At 47.6% G+C, this 17,399-nt stretch overlaps 1 protein-coding gene and 1 non-coding gene across 13 annotated transcripts in view; one reads left to right on the top strand and one right to left on the bottom strand.

The window, feature by feature from the left end:
- Cacna1d (calcium voltage-gated channel subunit alpha1 D) overlaps positions 1–17,399 on the bottom strand; it is a 301,997-nt gene that overhangs the window by 64,525 nt on the left and 220,073 nt on the right. For 11 of the 12 annotated variants that reach the window (XM_052733756.1, XM_052733760.1, XM_052733764.1 and 8 more), the window contains 8 exons: positions 14,795–14,915; positions 12,105–12,219; positions 11,489–11,558; positions 10,612–10,678; positions 9,877–10,024; positions 6,564–6,693; positions 3,087–3,146; positions 843–949 (listed from right to left, as the gene is read on the bottom strand). In XM_052733756.1, coding sequence (XP_052589716.1) covers positions 843–949; positions 3,087–3,146; positions 6,564–6,693; positions 9,877–10,024; positions 10,612–10,678; positions 11,489–11,558; positions 12,105–12,219; positions 14,795–14,915 — 818 coding nt within the window. The remainder of the gene's footprint in view (positions 1–842; positions 950–3,086; positions 3,147–6,563; positions 6,694–9,876; positions 10,025–10,611; positions 10,679–11,488; positions 11,559–12,104; positions 12,220–14,794; positions 14,916–17,399) is intronic. The other variant, XM_052733757.1, reaches the window with a different exon arrangement.
- Trnav-aac (transfer RNA valine (anticodon AAC)) lies at positions 7,155–7,227 on the top strand. The gene has a single exon. It is a non-coding gene; the product is annotated as a tRNA-Val (tRNA).

Genomic DNA, 17,399 nt, shown 5'->3' with positions numbered 1-17,399 from the left:
AACAGCCTGCAACAGACCAAAGCCCCCATGCTAATTCTCAGGCTGTTCTGGCCTGCAACCCCCCCACCCCTCCTGCTGCTACCTGTTCCCATAAAACTGACAAGCTGTTCCTTCCAGCCACTGTTCTCTGCCCCCACCCCAGAGACAGCCCAGCCATTTGATGCTCAAACTGTCTTTCTCCCCACAGAGGGGTCTAGTTCCCTGGCTTCACTGTGGCCCACTTACAGTCCTCTCCAGGTACCTTTGGCTAAGGGGCTTGTGATGTACATGTGAGCTTACACTGGGGTACTGCCAGGCAGCTCCAGAGCAGAGACGCTCACAGGCCAGCAGGAGAGTGAAGCCAGGTCACAGAAGATGTAACCATGGTTGACTGTCCTAGGTACTGCACAGGGTAAAAAGGCAGCGCTCAGCCCCACCAGACACTCTTAAATGCCCCCAAAGGTCACAGCAGCTGTGTCCTGCAAACACAGGAAGTGGAAGGGGTCCCGAGAGATCGCCAAGGCCAAGCTCTTCCTGCAGTGAAAGAAATCCACCACCCTGAGAGAGGATGCCCGGAGTCTTGGACCAGGCCTGAGAGCAACCCAGTCTACTCTCCTCTAGTCAAGATGTCTTTCGTCTGCTGTTGAAAGCCAGTTTCAAAGAGAATAATAAACTCAACCTAGCAGTAGATACAAGGAAAACAAACAAACAAAGACAGAAATTGGAAAGCATTGGCCCCAGCACTTTCTGGCATGGGGCAAGGTAAGCTATCCTGCCTGTAATCATCAGACGGCGCCCAGCTTGAATGAATTAGGTTCCAGTTCCCTACGTATAACTCTTTCTACTGACCCATGAATACTTACTGAATCCCAAACGACACCAGAGACACTCCAACAACCAGCATGTCCAGCAAATTGAAGTAGTTTCTGCAGAAAGCCCCTTTATGCAGGAAAGCTCCAAAAGTTGTCATCTGTAAACAGAATCATGCGTCACTTACTTTTTCCTCCTCCCCTCCAGGGTCCAAAACCAACCAAACAGAAAGCCCGAGCTCTTCACAAAATCTTGACAGTCAAGTGTGACTTTATTAACGACTGTCCGTAAGGAAGACAAATGCTAAGCAACAGGGCGGAGTGACCATGCAACCTACTTCAAAATAAGTCAGAAGAAATGGAAAGGGGTAGCTGACTGAAGGCAAACTTTTGAAGAGGTCAGTCCAGGGTCTATTCAGAGGACAGAATTCAAACAAGAACAGAGCTCTGGCATGTCCAAAGAGCCTGCCTCAGGAGAGACTGCACAGGACCATGCTTGGGAGAAGGCTATCACGGCCTCGCTGAGCTTACCTGTACAGTGCTGGCCTGGGTCAGCCGCTCTAAGGTTACGGGAGCACCAACAGTTTTCATTAAACCCTCTCAGTGGAAGCTAGGGGCGGCACCTGGCTCTGCACTCCTAGGGTCCTTTCCCCCTTAACTTGGTTGCCCCAGCTTCCAATTCCCATCTCTCCCGAGTCATGTTACTCGACCATATCAAGTGTAGCAAGCAAAGAGGCGTTTGTTACGGGAAGCCAGGCTCATTCTCACATTTAACGGCTTGTATAGCAGGAGCACGTGTAGTGGGTGCTCTCTAGTGAGGTTTCTGCTGGCCACAGGAAGAGTTCAATGGGCAAGTTCTCCAGATGGGAAAAATACAGCGTTAAATAACCCAGGATTTCATTGGCCCCAGAGCCCAGGAGTATGTACACTCACTTCACAATTCAGAAAGGCAGATGGTAAAGCAAAATCTCAAGTCACCAGGCTAATAGATCTGGTGGAACAATGCTCCTTAATTCAGCTTGAGGGAGAGGCAGCAAAGAGAACCTGGGGTAGGGACCCTGCATGCTGTGTGGCACAGACCTTACCACAGGGATATAAGCCTTGGCCACCCCTCTGCTCCGCCGTGATGGTCAGAGGACCAAAATTGAACCCCCTGGCTTACATTCAGGCAAACAAACAAACAAAACTCAAATTCTTATAAGATTTGAAACAGAGTTGAACATATTTGGGGTGGGTGGTTTTGAACTCATCATTATCAATGTCACAAAGTGGCCACTCCCTGTCCATATTAATTGAGGTTTCATCAATAGAAGATTTTGTGAGGAGCCCAAGTCCCCAGTAGCCCAACACAAAGTACATCTTTTTAAAAGATGCACACACATAAACTTCAGAATACTTTAAAGACAACTATAGTTAACGCTCTTCATTTCTCAGCTTCTTCCCACAAGGAATTGGCTGTAACAATCAAATCAGAAAGCCCAACTCCTGGAGGCTCTGAGCCCTCTGCTGCATCTCCAGACCTCTGAGCATCTAGGAAGGAACGTCCATCCCCCTGGGGTGCTCAGTCGGGACGCAGCACACACAATGATGTCACCTGTTAGGTCATGCATGGGCAGTACATTCAGGTACACTTTCCTCGGTGTGTGCAGATGTAAGCCCATGCCATCAAAACAGATACTGGACATCTCCACACAAGTAGACCCAACTCAGCTTGCAAGACCCGTTGCAAGCAAATAGCATGTTACGATTCAAGGACACAGGGACCACAGTGCAGTCCCAGGAGCAAGGAGAGGGTGGTTCCTCCTGCCATAGCATGAGTGCTTTTCCTCTTACTCTGATGTCAGGAAGGGGAGAAGAAAGTTCACGCAGAGTGCTGTATCCGTTAGGAGTCAATATATCTCAGACGGGTTTTTTTTTTTTTAAAGAACAAAATATAAATCCAACTAGACTGTGAAGCCAAAGTAGCTCCTACATGCACTCAAAGGTTAAAGAAAAACTGCAAAAACACATTGGAATGATCACAGGGGAAAAAAATTCTGTAGTTTAAAAAAAAAGTTTAGCTTGATCACAGAATTAAAAAAAAAGTTCAAAGCACTTCACGCATCTCTCCTGTGCCTGGCACGGGAGCGGGCCTCAGTCACACGGCTGGCTGGCCCGTTACCTTCAAAATGATCTCAAACGCAAAAGTGCCCGTGAAGACATAGTCTGCGTAACCTAGCACCTGGAAGGGAAGCAAAGAAGGCACCCATTACCGCTGCGGCCCGCCTTAGCAGAGGAGGTCAAGGAGAGACGCGTTACCTTTAACAGGATCTCAACCGTAAAGATGGCTGTGAAAGCATAGTCAAAGTAACCCAGTATCTGCAAGGCACAACATGTGGCAATCAGAACAAGGCACCCCCAACAAGCGGTGGCAGATCCCTGCCCATGCGCAGAGCCCCCAACTTGTGGCCAGAGACCCTTCTCCCAAGTGGGACAACCCTGCTTCTCCCTTGGGAGGGCTGAGATACACGAAGGGCCCACCTCCCCCATGCACGGCTCCTCTTTGTGACCACCAAGAAATGTTGGGGAGCCTTGCTTCCTTTACCTGCTCAGGCCGACTTCTCGTGCTCCTATCCTGGCCCACAGGGGCTGCTTTCTGAAAGTCCTGTGTTAATAACCTCCCCTCTGGGTGAACTACTAGTGCTGTAGGCCCTGATGAATGAGAATCATACACGTTTTGCAGTTTTGAACTTGGCTAAATGAAATACGCTGCCGTCGAGCTGTGCTTCAGATTGGTGAAGAAATATCAGTGGTGAGGTCAAGAGTATAACCTAGTAGTAGAGGCTCTTGCTAACTGAGCTTTGAGGCCTGGGATCTATTCCAAGCACCATAAAGGTTAACATTTTAAATATTAAAAACATAAATAAATAAAAGCTAATGACATCAAATCAGAAAGTTTCGTATGTTCCTGTGGACCCAGGACAATTTAATTATCACGTGATCTCCCTACCTGACCCTCATATGCCAGGATGGCTCAGTTTGTGAGGCATGGTTTGTACTTGGTGTCTTCCTCCTGCCACATTCTATATCTCACTCTGCTTTTTCCCAAGATTGATCCTTGCTTTTCTGGGCCCATGCAAAGAATAGACTGACCTAGAGTTTTAATTTTTAGTATAGGCTGCTCTACCAGCATTCCTGAATACCACCTATTATCTAGAAGAGTCTTGTGAGTTCCTGATGCAAAGTTCTTGATTTCTTTTAGAGCCATGAAGACTCAGAGGCAGGGGAAGTGAAGTCTGATCATTCCAACAAGGTTACTCATAGTGTGTTGCTGACCCCATGCCTCTTAACCAGAAAGATGGCAGCCAAGCCTGTCCTGGGTGCTGATCTCATGGAAATGGTGTGCTGTGGCTTTATTGCATGTCTGTCTGTCTGTCTGTCTATCTATCTATCTATCTATCTATCTATCTATCTATCTATCTATCTATCTATCCATCCATCCATCCATCCATCCATCCATCCATCCATCCATCCATCCACCCACCCACCTACCTACCTTCTTACCTATCTATCTACTATCTGTGACACATGCACATACCATAGTATATGTACAGAGGTCAGAGGACAACTTTTAGCTATCGATCCTCTCCTTCCACCATGAGTCCCTGGGATTGAACTCAGGTAGTCAGATATGGTGGCCAGTGTCTTTACCTGTTAACCCATCTTGCCGGACTGCCTATGGTTTTGAGAACTGAAGATATCAGTGTTGGAAAGTCTGGAGAGACCAGTTAGGCTTACTCTTTTCATTCAAGAGTAACTCTTTTCATTATGTCTCCTCCCTTGGTTGTAGCCAACGCTGGAGCCACACTGCCTCTCCTCTATAGAAGAGGGACCTGTGCCTCTCTTCCACAGAAGTGGGAAGTCCACAGCAGTTCTCGCCAGAGGTCACCCTTTCCTAAAATCTTCCCATTTCTGGGCTCCTAGACACTGCTAGAGCAGTTCCGTGTAACTATGGACTATCAGGCTTTCACCCCCTTTCCCTTATTCCCTCCTCAGGCAGCCATGCTGACGTGGTGCCTAGGGGCCAATCCAAGTTCTTAGACTACTTTCTTCACACAGCTTCTATTTCCCTTTCATTAAAAACTCAGCTACCGTTCCAATGAAACACTGCAGTATTAGAACAGCAACACACACACATAGGTACATCTGTAAAGAGACAGGGGAAACAGGACAACAAATGCATGGGAAAGAGGCGACAATAAGAAGAAACACAAATCCGCTCCTGGTAGACACTTAGCCTGGACTGGCTCCCGACCTGTGATACCATAATTTGTCTCCAAACACATTTTCTGCCTCAAGCTTCATTTTCATGATGGAACTCAATGACAGAGGGGTGTTCATTCCATTGGAATGCCTAAATGAAGATAGCCTTGAGGCTCTCTAAATCAAAGCCTTTCTGTGAGGGTGGACTGAGGCAAGCTTGGTGTCTTCATCTCCATCTGAGCCACAGGGGAAAGTTATGGTGCTATTTTGTTTGTGCTCTAACAAATAAAGTTTTCGTGGATATCAGAGTGCTGAGCTAGCCATCAGAGGCCAGGCAGTGGTGGCACACACCTTTAATCCCAGCACTTGGGATCTCATGCCTTTGATCCCAGTACTTGGGAGGCACACACCTTTAATCCCAGCACTTGGGAGGAGGAAACAGGAAGTGATATGGCTGGGCAGAGAGAGGAAGTGATAAGGTGGGGTGAAGACAGGAGCTTGGACCCTTTCAGTCGGAGGATTCTGAGAGGTAAGAAGTCTCTCTAGTGGCTGGCTCTTTTACTTCTCTGATCTTTCAGCATTTACCCCAATATCTGGCTCCAGGTTTCTATTATTAGACCAATGAGAATTCGCACTACAGAAAGTCCTTTTCATTGTCTCCTAACAGCACCCTCTCATTGACAACAGTTTTGCCAGGAACCAGAAATGGGGAGCTACAGTATGAGGGTGTAGTTATCAAGACAAAGCTGGGGGCACTGATTGGCTGATGTGTCTTAATCCTAAAGTCTCTATCGATCTGATGTGCAGAAAGAGACGGGCACCTCTGACAGTCTTGGGCCCCTGCTGCCTCTCTCCAGGGCAGTGCCTTGGTGGTCACCTGACAGGCCCAAGGTTGTCTGAATATGTCTTTGAAGTTTCTTCAGGACTGAGTTAGATGAACTGCTAAGAAAGAGATCGCGAAGCAAAGACTAACTTAGAAACAACCAACTTCTAACACAGATGCATCCGTGGCACCATCCATAAGCTATGACATTGGGTAAATAATTGAAAATTTAACCAGGACCTGTTGCCCCTTTCCACTTGCCCTCACATCTTCTCCCTGACCCATGTTTCTCATCAGTGGAGTAGCTGAGCAACCTCATGTAAATGCTACATAAGAAGAAACTCTTTTCACTAACCCAAGGGCAGAGGTCCTGGACCTATGGCATGCTGGGGCTCAAGTTCACCTTCTCGCCTTAGACCCAGACCTCTCAGGAGCCATCACTATGCCTCTAATGGGGAAAGGGAAACCTCAATGTAAGAAGAAAGGACCAAAGAGATCCCTGAAGACACTTGGCAGTACTGCAGAGACTTCTAAATATGCGTCTCCATCTGCTTGGTCCAGAGAAAGCAAATCCCCGGCACCACATACTAAGAAGCTCTAGCCCCAGGCTCCCATGCTTGGGCCCTATATCCAGGATGGCCCCTGACACAAACAGGTTGGGGCTGACCCCCAGGGTAGTCCCACCCACATCTCCTCTCTCAGAGGCTTACAGTGTTCCGGAATGAGTGGCTGCGGATGGGATCTTCGGCTGCAAGGGCGGCGCTGCTCAGCATGATGAAGACCAGGATAAGGTTGGTGAAGATGTGGTGGTTAATGAGCTTGTGGCAGCCCACACGGATCCTGTTGAGAAAAGCACTGCATGGACACAGGCCTGAGCCTGCCAGGCTCCTCCAGGGTGTGGGGCTTCTTGGGGGAGAGACCAGAAGGAGGCTGGCCAAAGGCTATGTTGCTCTTGGGTTCCAGCCAGGAAGAACAGTGTGGCCCACAGTTTGCTCCACAAAACCCACAGCCAGCTTGTGGTGTGAGCAGTTTTGTGCCAGGAGTTCCACAGAGACCATTTCATCCAATCCTTACACATGAGGTTACTGTCCTCCAAAAGATGAAAGGTGGGACCGGGGACAGAGTGATGGCTCAGTGGTTAAGCACCCACACAAAGGCTCACAACCTTCTGTAACTCCAGTCCCAGGGGATCCAATGCCCTCTTCTGGCCTCTGTGGGCACTGCACACATGTAGCAATAGACATATATGCAAACAAAACAATCATACACATAAAAATAAATAATTAAAAATATGAGAAAAGTTGGGGATTTAGCTCAGTGGTAGAGCACTTGCCTAACAAGCACAAGGCCCTGGGTTCGATCCTCAGCTCCAAAAAAAAAAAAAAAAAAAAAGGGCTGGAGAGATGGCTCAGAGGTTACGAGCACTGACTGCTCTTCCAAAGGTCCTGAGTTCAATTCCCAGCACCCACATGGTGGCTCACAACCATCTGTAATGAGATCTGGCTGCCTCTTCTGGCCTGCAGGAATACATGCAAACAGAATACTGTATGCATATCAAATAAATAAATCTTTTAAAAAAATATGAGAAAACTGAGGTTTATGGATATGAAAGAATGTTAAGGTAACAAAGCTAGGAAGGATCAGGGGTAGAGTTCAAATGCAGACATGTCTACTGCTAATTTTTTTCTACCACAGCATAAAGCCTGACTTATGAAAGAAAACTGGGCCAAAGTAAGTCCCCTGAGTAAACTACACAACAATCTACAACCCGACTTAGTTGCAAACTAACTGGAGGCCTAACATAGGAAGACACTCCTGGAACCAACGGCTGGGTGCAGGTGGTGCTGTGGCCAGACAAGCCGGGTCTCTCCCTTCGGAGTTCTGTCCATGACGACGTCTCCACACCGCAGAGCAAAGCTCATGGAATGCCTTCTGCTCTAGGGGCTGCTCTACCTGTGCGTCATTCTGTGCTCCACTCAACTGTCAGATTTAATTTGCCCCAAGTCTTTATTCTAACACAAAGAACAGGACACATCCCCTCCTTTACCCACAAAGGAACCATTTTACGAAGGTGACCAGCAACAAGAGAGAGCTGGTGAGGTCCCGCTGTCTGGAAATCTTGTCACAAATGTCCTACTTTTAGAACGCTTTATTATTTCTGTTTGCTCTCGCTCTCTCTTTTCCCACCTCCCCCTCCCTTCCTCGTGTGTGTGTGTGTGTGTGTGTGTGTGTAGGCGCAGATGCCACACTGTGCATGTGGAGTTCAAAAGACAACTTTTGGGAGTCAGCTCTCTCCTTTCATATGCATATGAAAGGACCGAACTCAGGCAGGCAGTCAGGTTTGGCGGCAAGCACCTTTACCCACTCAGTCATCTCGCTGGCCCATAAATGTCTTATTTTTAATCCAACAGTTGATCCACAAGTACTCCTTAGAGGTGAAGCAAAAGTTGTTGAATTGTTTGTTCACATGTAAGGATCTCATTGCGCTTTGTGATGGGTTTCTCACTGAATCCTGCAACCCTGAGAAGTGAGGAGGGCAGCTGGGTCTCTCAACCCAGATCCAAGTCTTTCATGATGGCTCTTGGGGTCCATCAGAATCTCTCCTGTTCCCCTAAGGTGCCATGGGGCCGGGTCAAAACACCCTACTCTCAATATTCAGATTTAAAGAGTTATTTTTTTTCCCCTCAGGAAAAGTAACTTTTATTTTCAAAACTAAGAGTCACCTTTGTATGATGGTGACTCCTCACTTCAAGTGTCCCCATCTTGGGCTACTCAGCATTGTACACTTCCTGGAAGGCTTGCACAATGCAGTAGCTGGGCCTGGGGGAAACCTTCCAAGACAATGAGGGCAGGGGTGCCCTTGACTTCTGGAAAAATGGACCAATTCCTCCCATACCCATACATAAGCTATGGACTACAGGCATCACTAACAGTGTCACAGTCTTTTCTACTGTTTCCCTTTTAAAGGATGCCCAGTGAGGAGCTGTATAAAGATCATCCGGGTGGACCAGATGACTCAGCAGGTAAAGACTTTATATGCAAGCCTGACAACCTGAGTTGGATCCCAGAACTAACACAAAGGGGAGAGAAAACCACATCCCTAAAGTTGTCCTCCAACCTCTCTATGCAGGGGGACACATGTGTCCTCCTGTCATTCACACACAACTCCAACAAATTGACTGTGTAAACGATCACGAAACTGCCATGTTTCAAGGACTCCAGCCTTGCCTTGCTTCCCACCTGAGTCTCTGCAGGGCCTGTGAATTACACAGTGCTCCTCACCGACAGCCAAGAACTACTTCTGCAATTCTTCTAGAAACCTTCCCAGGAGCTACCTATCCCCCTGGCAGCCCACTTAATCCCAGATGATTTAAACCTAGAAACCAGCTAGTAAATAGACTTCTTCCTTCCCAGTGGATGAGTCATTACCATGTTCCTGGTGAGCACCTTATCATTTTAATACGAGAGATGCTATTTTAAGCACAGTTTCATAGTGCTGAATCAAATGCTTAGAGCCTATAAAGCATCATGAGCAATACCATAAAACTCAACGGGGGGTGGGGGTGGGGGAAATCACCTAAATGGGATCAGAAAACGAAGATGCTGTGCAGAACCTGCTTACAAAAGTCTCATCCCATAAAGCATCTTAAGATCCACTTGTTAGGAAAGGGTGCTAGAGGTGGCCAGTGTACACAACAGGAGAGCCATGGACTCTGCCATAATGTCTTACTGAGCTAGTCCCTGCCCTATTGCTGTTCCCAGGTGGGGGCTGTGGGGGTGGGGATTCTGGAGCAGGCTCCTCCCAGGACTCTGTCCCACCCACAAGGGAACAGGACACTTCCTCGGGGCTAAATGGCACAGCAAAGGCCAGGAAGATGAGCAGGGCTGAAGGGAACTTGTGGAGTCCAGGAACACTCAGGGTCAGAAGGGGGCTGTGAACCACTGCTCTTTACCCCACCCCCACTACCCTCAAGAGTCACTGTAGAGAGATGGCAGCAAAGAGACCAGGAAGGAAGTATTTACGGGTTGGTCTTGCTAAGAATGAAGAAAGCACTTCCTTCGGGGATGGGCGCAATTTTCTCCTTCATGTTCAACTCTGAGATTCTGCGAGGACGGGGACCAGCAGGAACCTCAGGCTCATCCTCTTCCTCCTCCTCTTCCTCTTCACCTACTTTAAACGGAACAGTTTTTATAGGTGTGAAAGATTACATATGGGTCTGAATTATTGTTCTCAACTTCACTTTAAAATGTAGCTTAAACTTTAACATCTACTGCTTCCACCAACTAAAGCCTTCCTTTTCCTTCAGAATATGGGCGCATGTGCATGGGGGTGGGACCCATCCAAGTCTGCTGCACTTAGCTATGGAGTATGGGGAGGAGGCATCCTCCAGGGCACAGTACGGCCACAGACATAGTGAGAGCCTCGCTGCCACCCTCACAACATCTGGCTGTTTCCCGCCACCCCCTTGCTCAGTTTCAGTCAGAAAAACTGTGGATTTCCAGTCACAGCCATGCTTACCCTCAGGCTTCAACACCCCACAACCACTTCTCTAGCAAAAGCTGTGCCTATCAGTCCATCTTCCTCTTCCACAACCTGGGATTTAAGTCCCTCTGTGCTGCCTGTGACTTTGGGGGAAAACAGAGCTAACTGCTCTCCAAGACAATGGGGCCCACGGCCTCGGTGGTGGCCTCAGCGGCCCCGTGTGACAACCCCTCCCCCCATATCTCCAAACTTCTGGGCCTCTCTGCCCCACATACCTGGCACATCACAGGGCGGGTAGGGGTCCTTGTCTTCAGTCTCTTCCTGATAATCATCAATTGTAACCTAGGACAACAGAGAGGGAATGCTGACTTAATGTACTTCAGAGGGCCAAAGCCAGAGGGCCACCCTGCCACTCAGCAGTACGAGGGCTCTTATGCAAATGTGTGTGTGTGTGTGTGTGTGTGTGTGTGTGTGTGTGTGTATGTGCAGAGATGATAGATAAAGATTCTGCTTCAGCCAAAAGGCCCAAGAGCAGGTAAGAGACAGGCTGCCACCCAGGTCACAGTGAGCACTGCCCATGGTTCTGTCCTTTTGCCATTCCAGTGCAAGCACATACACTGTGTGATGACCACATTTAGATTCCTGTCACTCAATTAGACTGTGAACTCCATGGAGGTAGTCTAGTGTTTGACATGCAACTGTCACTTACTCGGAGTTTATCCATTTCATGAACAAACACATCACAGAAATATCCTAAGTGTGATGAAGCCTGATAGGGCAGCCTCGAAGCCTCCTAGACCACCTGGACTCTAAGGTCATCTCTGGGAACAGTGGACTACTAAAAAACCCCAGCCTTAACACCTACTAAGAAGATACTAACATAATTGTAGCCATGGGTTATGTCTGACCACATAGTTGCAACTCAAAATAAAACAAGTAGTCTAATTGCTGTAGTATCCACACCCTGTGGTGAAATGTTAGTCAATCGGCTCCCTCTCTAACTCAATCAGAATCCCCAGTCCTATATGGTAGGCTCTATTTTTCACAGTAAAATATCACACTCAAAGACGCTTTCATGGTGTAAGTGGTACAGTGATGGAGACACCAACAGAATCACTTTGAAACACAGAGAAGTTATTCTGGAAAAAATACCTTGTTGTCACTGTTGGCTATCTGGTTGACTTCTGGTTTGTTGTTCTTTTTATTTTCTAGGCTTTCTTTTCTACAGATAAAAGAACACAAGAAACCGAATAACCATATTGCTGTGTATTAAAGGGCTAACCAGGATTCTGAATCAACAGTGCTGGATGGAGGCCCAGAATTCAGTTGGAAACACTGATGGCCAAGAGTACAGGGCAACACAAACTCGGGGCTTCCTGTGCATCTAATGCAATGGAGCCATTACACAGATCATCTTATTAAAATCCTCAGCCAAGAGTTAACCAGCACTGAATGCATCGTTTAATTTATGATGCCACAATTAACTGTAGTGATTCTGTAAGCACAGGGATGTGTGACTTCTACTCTTTGCTCTGAGGGTAAGAGCCAAGAGCCTGGCTTTTATCCAAGAGTCCCTTCTCTTTAGTTGGTACCACATAGTTACCTATAATCACTGCAAGGCAGCAATAAAGGGCCTCAGCTCTTGGGAAGCATGGCTGAGTCCCTAGCACCCCTTGGGAAGCATGGCTGAGTCCCTAGCACCCCTTGGGAAGCATGGCTGAGCACTCCTAGCACCTCTGAGAAAATGCCTCAGTGAAAACAGGATTACCTGGCAATTTTTTTCCTTTCTTTTTCTTCAGCTTCCTCTTTCTGAGCAGTGTTCAAACTTTCAGCATCAGCCAAATTGTCTACAGCGATGGCCAAGAAGACATTCAGTAGGATATCTAATTTGAAAATCTTAAGGGTACAATGTGTTTTTAAATGCAATTACGCAGAGTTGATAATGGCGATGTCACACTCCTCTGCTCATGGTGGCTGGGAGTGGGTGACTGACCCCAGTGTGATATTCCCTTGGTACAACTGGAGAACTTGGTAAAATCCCACTTTAAAAAACAAGTAAAAAGCATAGAAACCTATGTAGGGTCCCCTGACTATCTACAGAGATGCATGGAAACACACATTTCACTGTCTCCTTCTTATCTACCGCTGTACATTCATGTAGCACATTGTGTTTCATTTTCTTTGAAAGCACACATTATAACATACATATTCAAGGGATTCCTTTGCAAGCCAGACACCTTCAAAGGCCACAGGTGATTGAACGATGATCTCATCACACAAAATAGCAGGAGGCTTTCTCCTCTAGCATGGGCTCCAGAGTCTGTGGCTAGTTCCTTTATTCTTCACTCTGCAGATGCCTGCTAGGGATGGCAATCTAGAGCTCCCACCAAGAGAGGCTAGGCTGTGGTCTGGAGGGCCCCACTGTGGCTAGACTTGTGGCTGAACATACTTTTGTAAATGGTAATGTATCAAACAAATAAGCTTTTTAAATTATAAAACTGCTTGCAATGTTTTCTAGGATTTTTAGAAAAAAATGTTTTCTTAATGAGAGCCTCAAGTCAGATGTGATTACTTCCTTATTGACGAGCATTTATGAACTCTGTGAGAAGCCCAGGGGGCTGAGGGTCTTGTGCTGGGTGCCTGTTTCCCTAAGCCTGATGCTCAGCCTTCAGCAGGGGCATAGGAGAGACAGGAGCAGTAGACCGTGGCCCCATGTGCCCTGTATATTAGAAACTTCCAGGTGGGCTGCTGAACACATGTATCAATGAAAGCTAACAAGGGCCTAATGGTAAGATTGGTGTGGGGGAGGGGAGGGTGCCGTGTCTAATTCTATTCAAGACTCCAGGAGGATGGAAACCTGGGTGAGTTACATTGAAACTTGGACAAAGCATCTCTCCTGGGCTGGAGATAGCACAAGGAGCTGGAAACTCCTCAGACAGGCTTTGCAATGGTGGCTTAGGCCAGGGTCAGCACGGGAAACAGCTGTCTCAAGCATGTCTCTCAATGGACCCCATGAAGAAAGAATCCCATTCTTGGCCTTGCCATGACACTAAACTTGTGGGAAGTGGAGTGTAAATCTGGATCAATGTCACCTGCATTCAGAGGCATGGCCCAGGCTTCCTAAACAGGGGTGTTCTGTGAATTCATTCAGAAAGATCTACAAAGCACCTTGGGCAGGCCAGCCCCTCTGGGTACTGGGGATACGGGAGGAAACATGATGTAATGGAGAATCTGTCCCAGATGGAGACAGGCAACCTAAGCAACTCTTGAAGAACCTCATGTGGTGGCATATGCTACAGAGAGCTTCAGCAGGGAGCCAGAGAGGAGTGGCAGGAACCAGTCGGCAGACTCAAGCCTGGCACACAGCGTGGCTACAGCCAGTCAGGAGGAAAACAGAAAAGGAAAACCATTCACTTAACAATGTCCTCAAGGGCCACTATGCACCATTTTACCAGGAAGCAGGTCAACACAAAGAAGGAGGCTCCTGGCCACAAAGCTGTCATCTGGCTGGGGAGGAGGGGGCGTGCCCACAGAAGTTCCAGTGGACAGTGGACTCTGCACACGACCAACAGACACGGACAAAATCTGAGGGGGAATTCAGAGCTCAGTGAACTCATCTGTGAGCAGAGGAGCTCCCTGGAGGATGGGGCACTAGAACTGAGCCCAGGGACTCAGCAATGTGGTGGACGTGCTGAGACAGGGTTCCCCCAGAAACCTCATAGCATAAAGCACTGCCCCTAAGGACAGCAGGGCGGTCAGCTCTAGGGTTCACACTGAAGAAAGTGCACCAAAGAGCTAAAGGAGACCGAGGGGATGAGCTACAGGGGCCCTGGACCACGAAGGACTTGTCCATAGCAGGACTTTTTAAATCAGCAGGGAGGAGAACACGCGGTGTTCATGTCTGTACGCATACTTATTTGCCACCGTTAGGAAGGTTCTTCATATAGTAGGTCTTATGCTAGGCATGGAGGAGCCAGAGAATAAACAGACACAATGCCAAACTTTACGAGATCCTGAAGGGGCTGGTAGAGGTAAACAAAGGGACCCAACAGCCCACTGCAGGGAAGAGGAACCGAGCAAGTCAGAGAAAGATTGTACACCATGATACAGAAGACAGGTGAGCAAGGCAAGACTGGGACAATCCATCAGTGGCTCCTCACTGCTCATGGGGTGACACGGATGTAGCCCTAACCTCCTAGTGACAACAACATAAACGCACACCAGGCTTCCCTGCTTGTCCTGTATGGAGACAGGACACTAACCTGTACGTGCACTGTTACCAGCCTGACTATATGGCTCCCATCTGCCACGTGGACAGAAAGGCAGCATGGAGCGAACAAGGGGAAGGCATTTGTCTCCCTTACCCCTACAGCTGCTACCAACACCACAACCACTGGAAACTTCACAGAGAATAAGCAGTGATGGGGACCACATAGTTCTGGTCGTTCCAAAGGATACAGTTGCCACAGATGAAAAGGATGATGAAATAGATGCAGACAATCATCCCGGAGGAGGATGGGCCTCCATAGGCCATGATGCCATCATACATCACCGCATTCCAGTCTTCACCTGTCAGGATCTGAGAAGACAAGGCTGGGGTCAGACAGCTGGTAGACTCCTCAGGCCACAGCTGCTAGCCCAGAGTTCCTCAGCTACCACTAACTCTGACCTCAGTGGCTTTTCTCAGCCCAGCTCACAATGAAATTGATCTACCTGCTACCCTGCTGAAGCTTCAACTTATTATTATTATTTTGTTTTTTCAAGACAGGGTTTCTCTGTGTAGCCTTAGCTGTCCTGGAACTCACTCTGTAGACCAAGCTGGTCTCAAATTCACAGAGACCCCCCTGCCTCTGTCTCCCAAGTACTGGGATTAAAGGCATGCGCCACCACTGCCTGGCTTAATGTATTATTTAATTTTGCAAATAAGAGTTGTTTCTTCTAGCTTTTTTCCTAGACAGCAATTGATGTTGGTACCTGTCTGACTGGCACCTTTGTCTATGGATTAAAACACACACACACACACACACACACACACACACACACACACACACACACACATACACACACACACATACACACACGGAGGGGGAGGAGGGAGAGAGAAAGGGAAGAAGGGAGGGAGGGAGGGGAGAGGCCACTGGTAACTTCTCTTATTTTTTTTAAGCACGAAGTATACCATATTTCTACAAGTGGCTTTTCTCCATTCAGTGATATTCCTGCAAACCCTGACTGAGTAGCTTCTCGTTCATTTTGCTCAGTACATAGTATTCCACATAGCGAATGTCTGCAGAGACAGGGAACTGTATCCATGCATTTTCAGAATCAGGGAATTCTGTCACATGAAAGTGTGTAAACTATCTCAAGAGAAGAAACAATCCGTTTCAAACGTAATTTTCTCTATTGATGATACCTGGTCATCCAATCCATTCTGAAATCCAATCAGACAAGTACAGACTGCAGTTTTTAAAATGCTACCCCCTAGGGAGAGAGTTTATCTTCTATGCAGACCAGAGTCCAACAGCAAATGGGCAGACAATTAGAAAAATGGCTCTTGACTTCATTCCTGACAAAACTACAACGAGAAACCATTTCACTTGTCAGGCTAGCAGCACTTACGAAGTACCAACACCCACCTCTGCAAAGGGAAAGCGCACGGGCTGCCTCCAAGCTGCTGCCTGCGAGTGAATGAATTCCGCTATAAGCAGAGCACTGTCAGGGTACCAAGTAAGAGGCAGCCTTTACCCAGAAGTCCCACATGGAGGACCTGTCCCGCACACCTGGTCTCTCACACGCGCCTCCTGTGTCCTGTGCATTCAGCTCCACCCACTGGAGCGCTGTGAGGGACTGGTCTCAGAAGCAATGGCAACCCGCACCCACTGTCTATGCTGCGTTTGTAACCTTTCGGGGATCAAGTAGGCAGCCCATCTCTTAAAGATAAGAACCGACTAAAACAAGATGCCAGACAGTATGTGGTGGGCCACCCCCCTGTGCAAACTCACCCCGGGAAAGCAGGTGGAGTGACTCTCACCTGTGACCAAATATCTAAGATTACTCGGAAACTGGTCAGTAGTGGTTACCACCCAGGAATACCGGGGGTGGGGGTGGGGGGTGGGGGTGGGGGGTGGGGGATGGGGGTGGGGGGGTGGGGGTGGGGGGTGGGGGTGGGGGGTAGGGTGGCTGGGTGGGAGGACTGCCATTTTGTATCTTTTTGTAACACAAACGTTTTGTGCCATATAAATGTATTGCAAGAAAAAGGAAACAAGTGTTTCCTGAAAGAAATAAGAAAAAAAAAACAAACCCAGTAACTAACCAGCAGCCATGACTTTTAAATAATTTAAAAGAAGACCCTATCATGGGTTTCGAACTGTGGGGTATGACTTCATATGGGGGTTGCTTACCAGGCCATGAGGTTATAAAAGCCCTGGTAAGAGTGAAAGGTTTCTGAACATACAGCAAACAAAAATTGGTTCAAAAATCCAACCTTTAATGAGCCGGAGATGTTCCTGGCAGCCCTGACACATGTTGTGTTGCACAAGGTCCCTGCAGCCTTAGACTGAATTTACAACACACCCCCTTAGCACTGCGCATGCTCTCAGACCATGCAATAGCTGCGAACCCTCCCTGAACTCCCTCAGCCTGGACTACCGCAGGCTGGGAACAGCAGTGTTTTTACTGAACACATTAAGTTTTCTGTTCTTATAGAAACACGTGTGCTTAATTACAGAAAACAACGACTTGCACGATTTCCTATCAGTTCCTCTTCATGTAGCTCTCACAATAGCACATCTCTGGACTGGATTATGTTTAAATATTTGATTTTAAAAACTTCTATTTCAGTTGAGGGTTTGAAACTTGGAAAAAACAACAATAAGAACAACAAAACAACAACTTGTTAAATAAATTATGGTGGAATTTCCAATAGTTTCTGAAAGGGCCTAAAACATGCTTCTGCTGTTTTGTGCTACATATTTATGCAAAGAGGCATTCTAGGAACTGATGATGATAAAATAAAAATATCAGTATTCAGCCAAGACTTCAGAGTGTGTGTGTGTGTGTGTGTGTG

Source organism: Peromyscus californicus, unplaced genomic scaffold (assembly GCF_007827085.1).
Source record: "Peromyscus californicus insignis strain IS unplaced genomic scaffold, ASM782708v3 Scaffold_12__1_contigs__length_115047231, whole genome shotgun sequence".
Taxonomy (NCBI): Eukaryota; Metazoa; Chordata; class Mammalia; order Rodentia; family Cricetidae; genus Peromyscus; species Peromyscus californicus.
The sequence above is the reverse complement of the archived record's forward strand: the minus strand, read 5'-3'. Positions and strand labels throughout refer to the sequence as shown.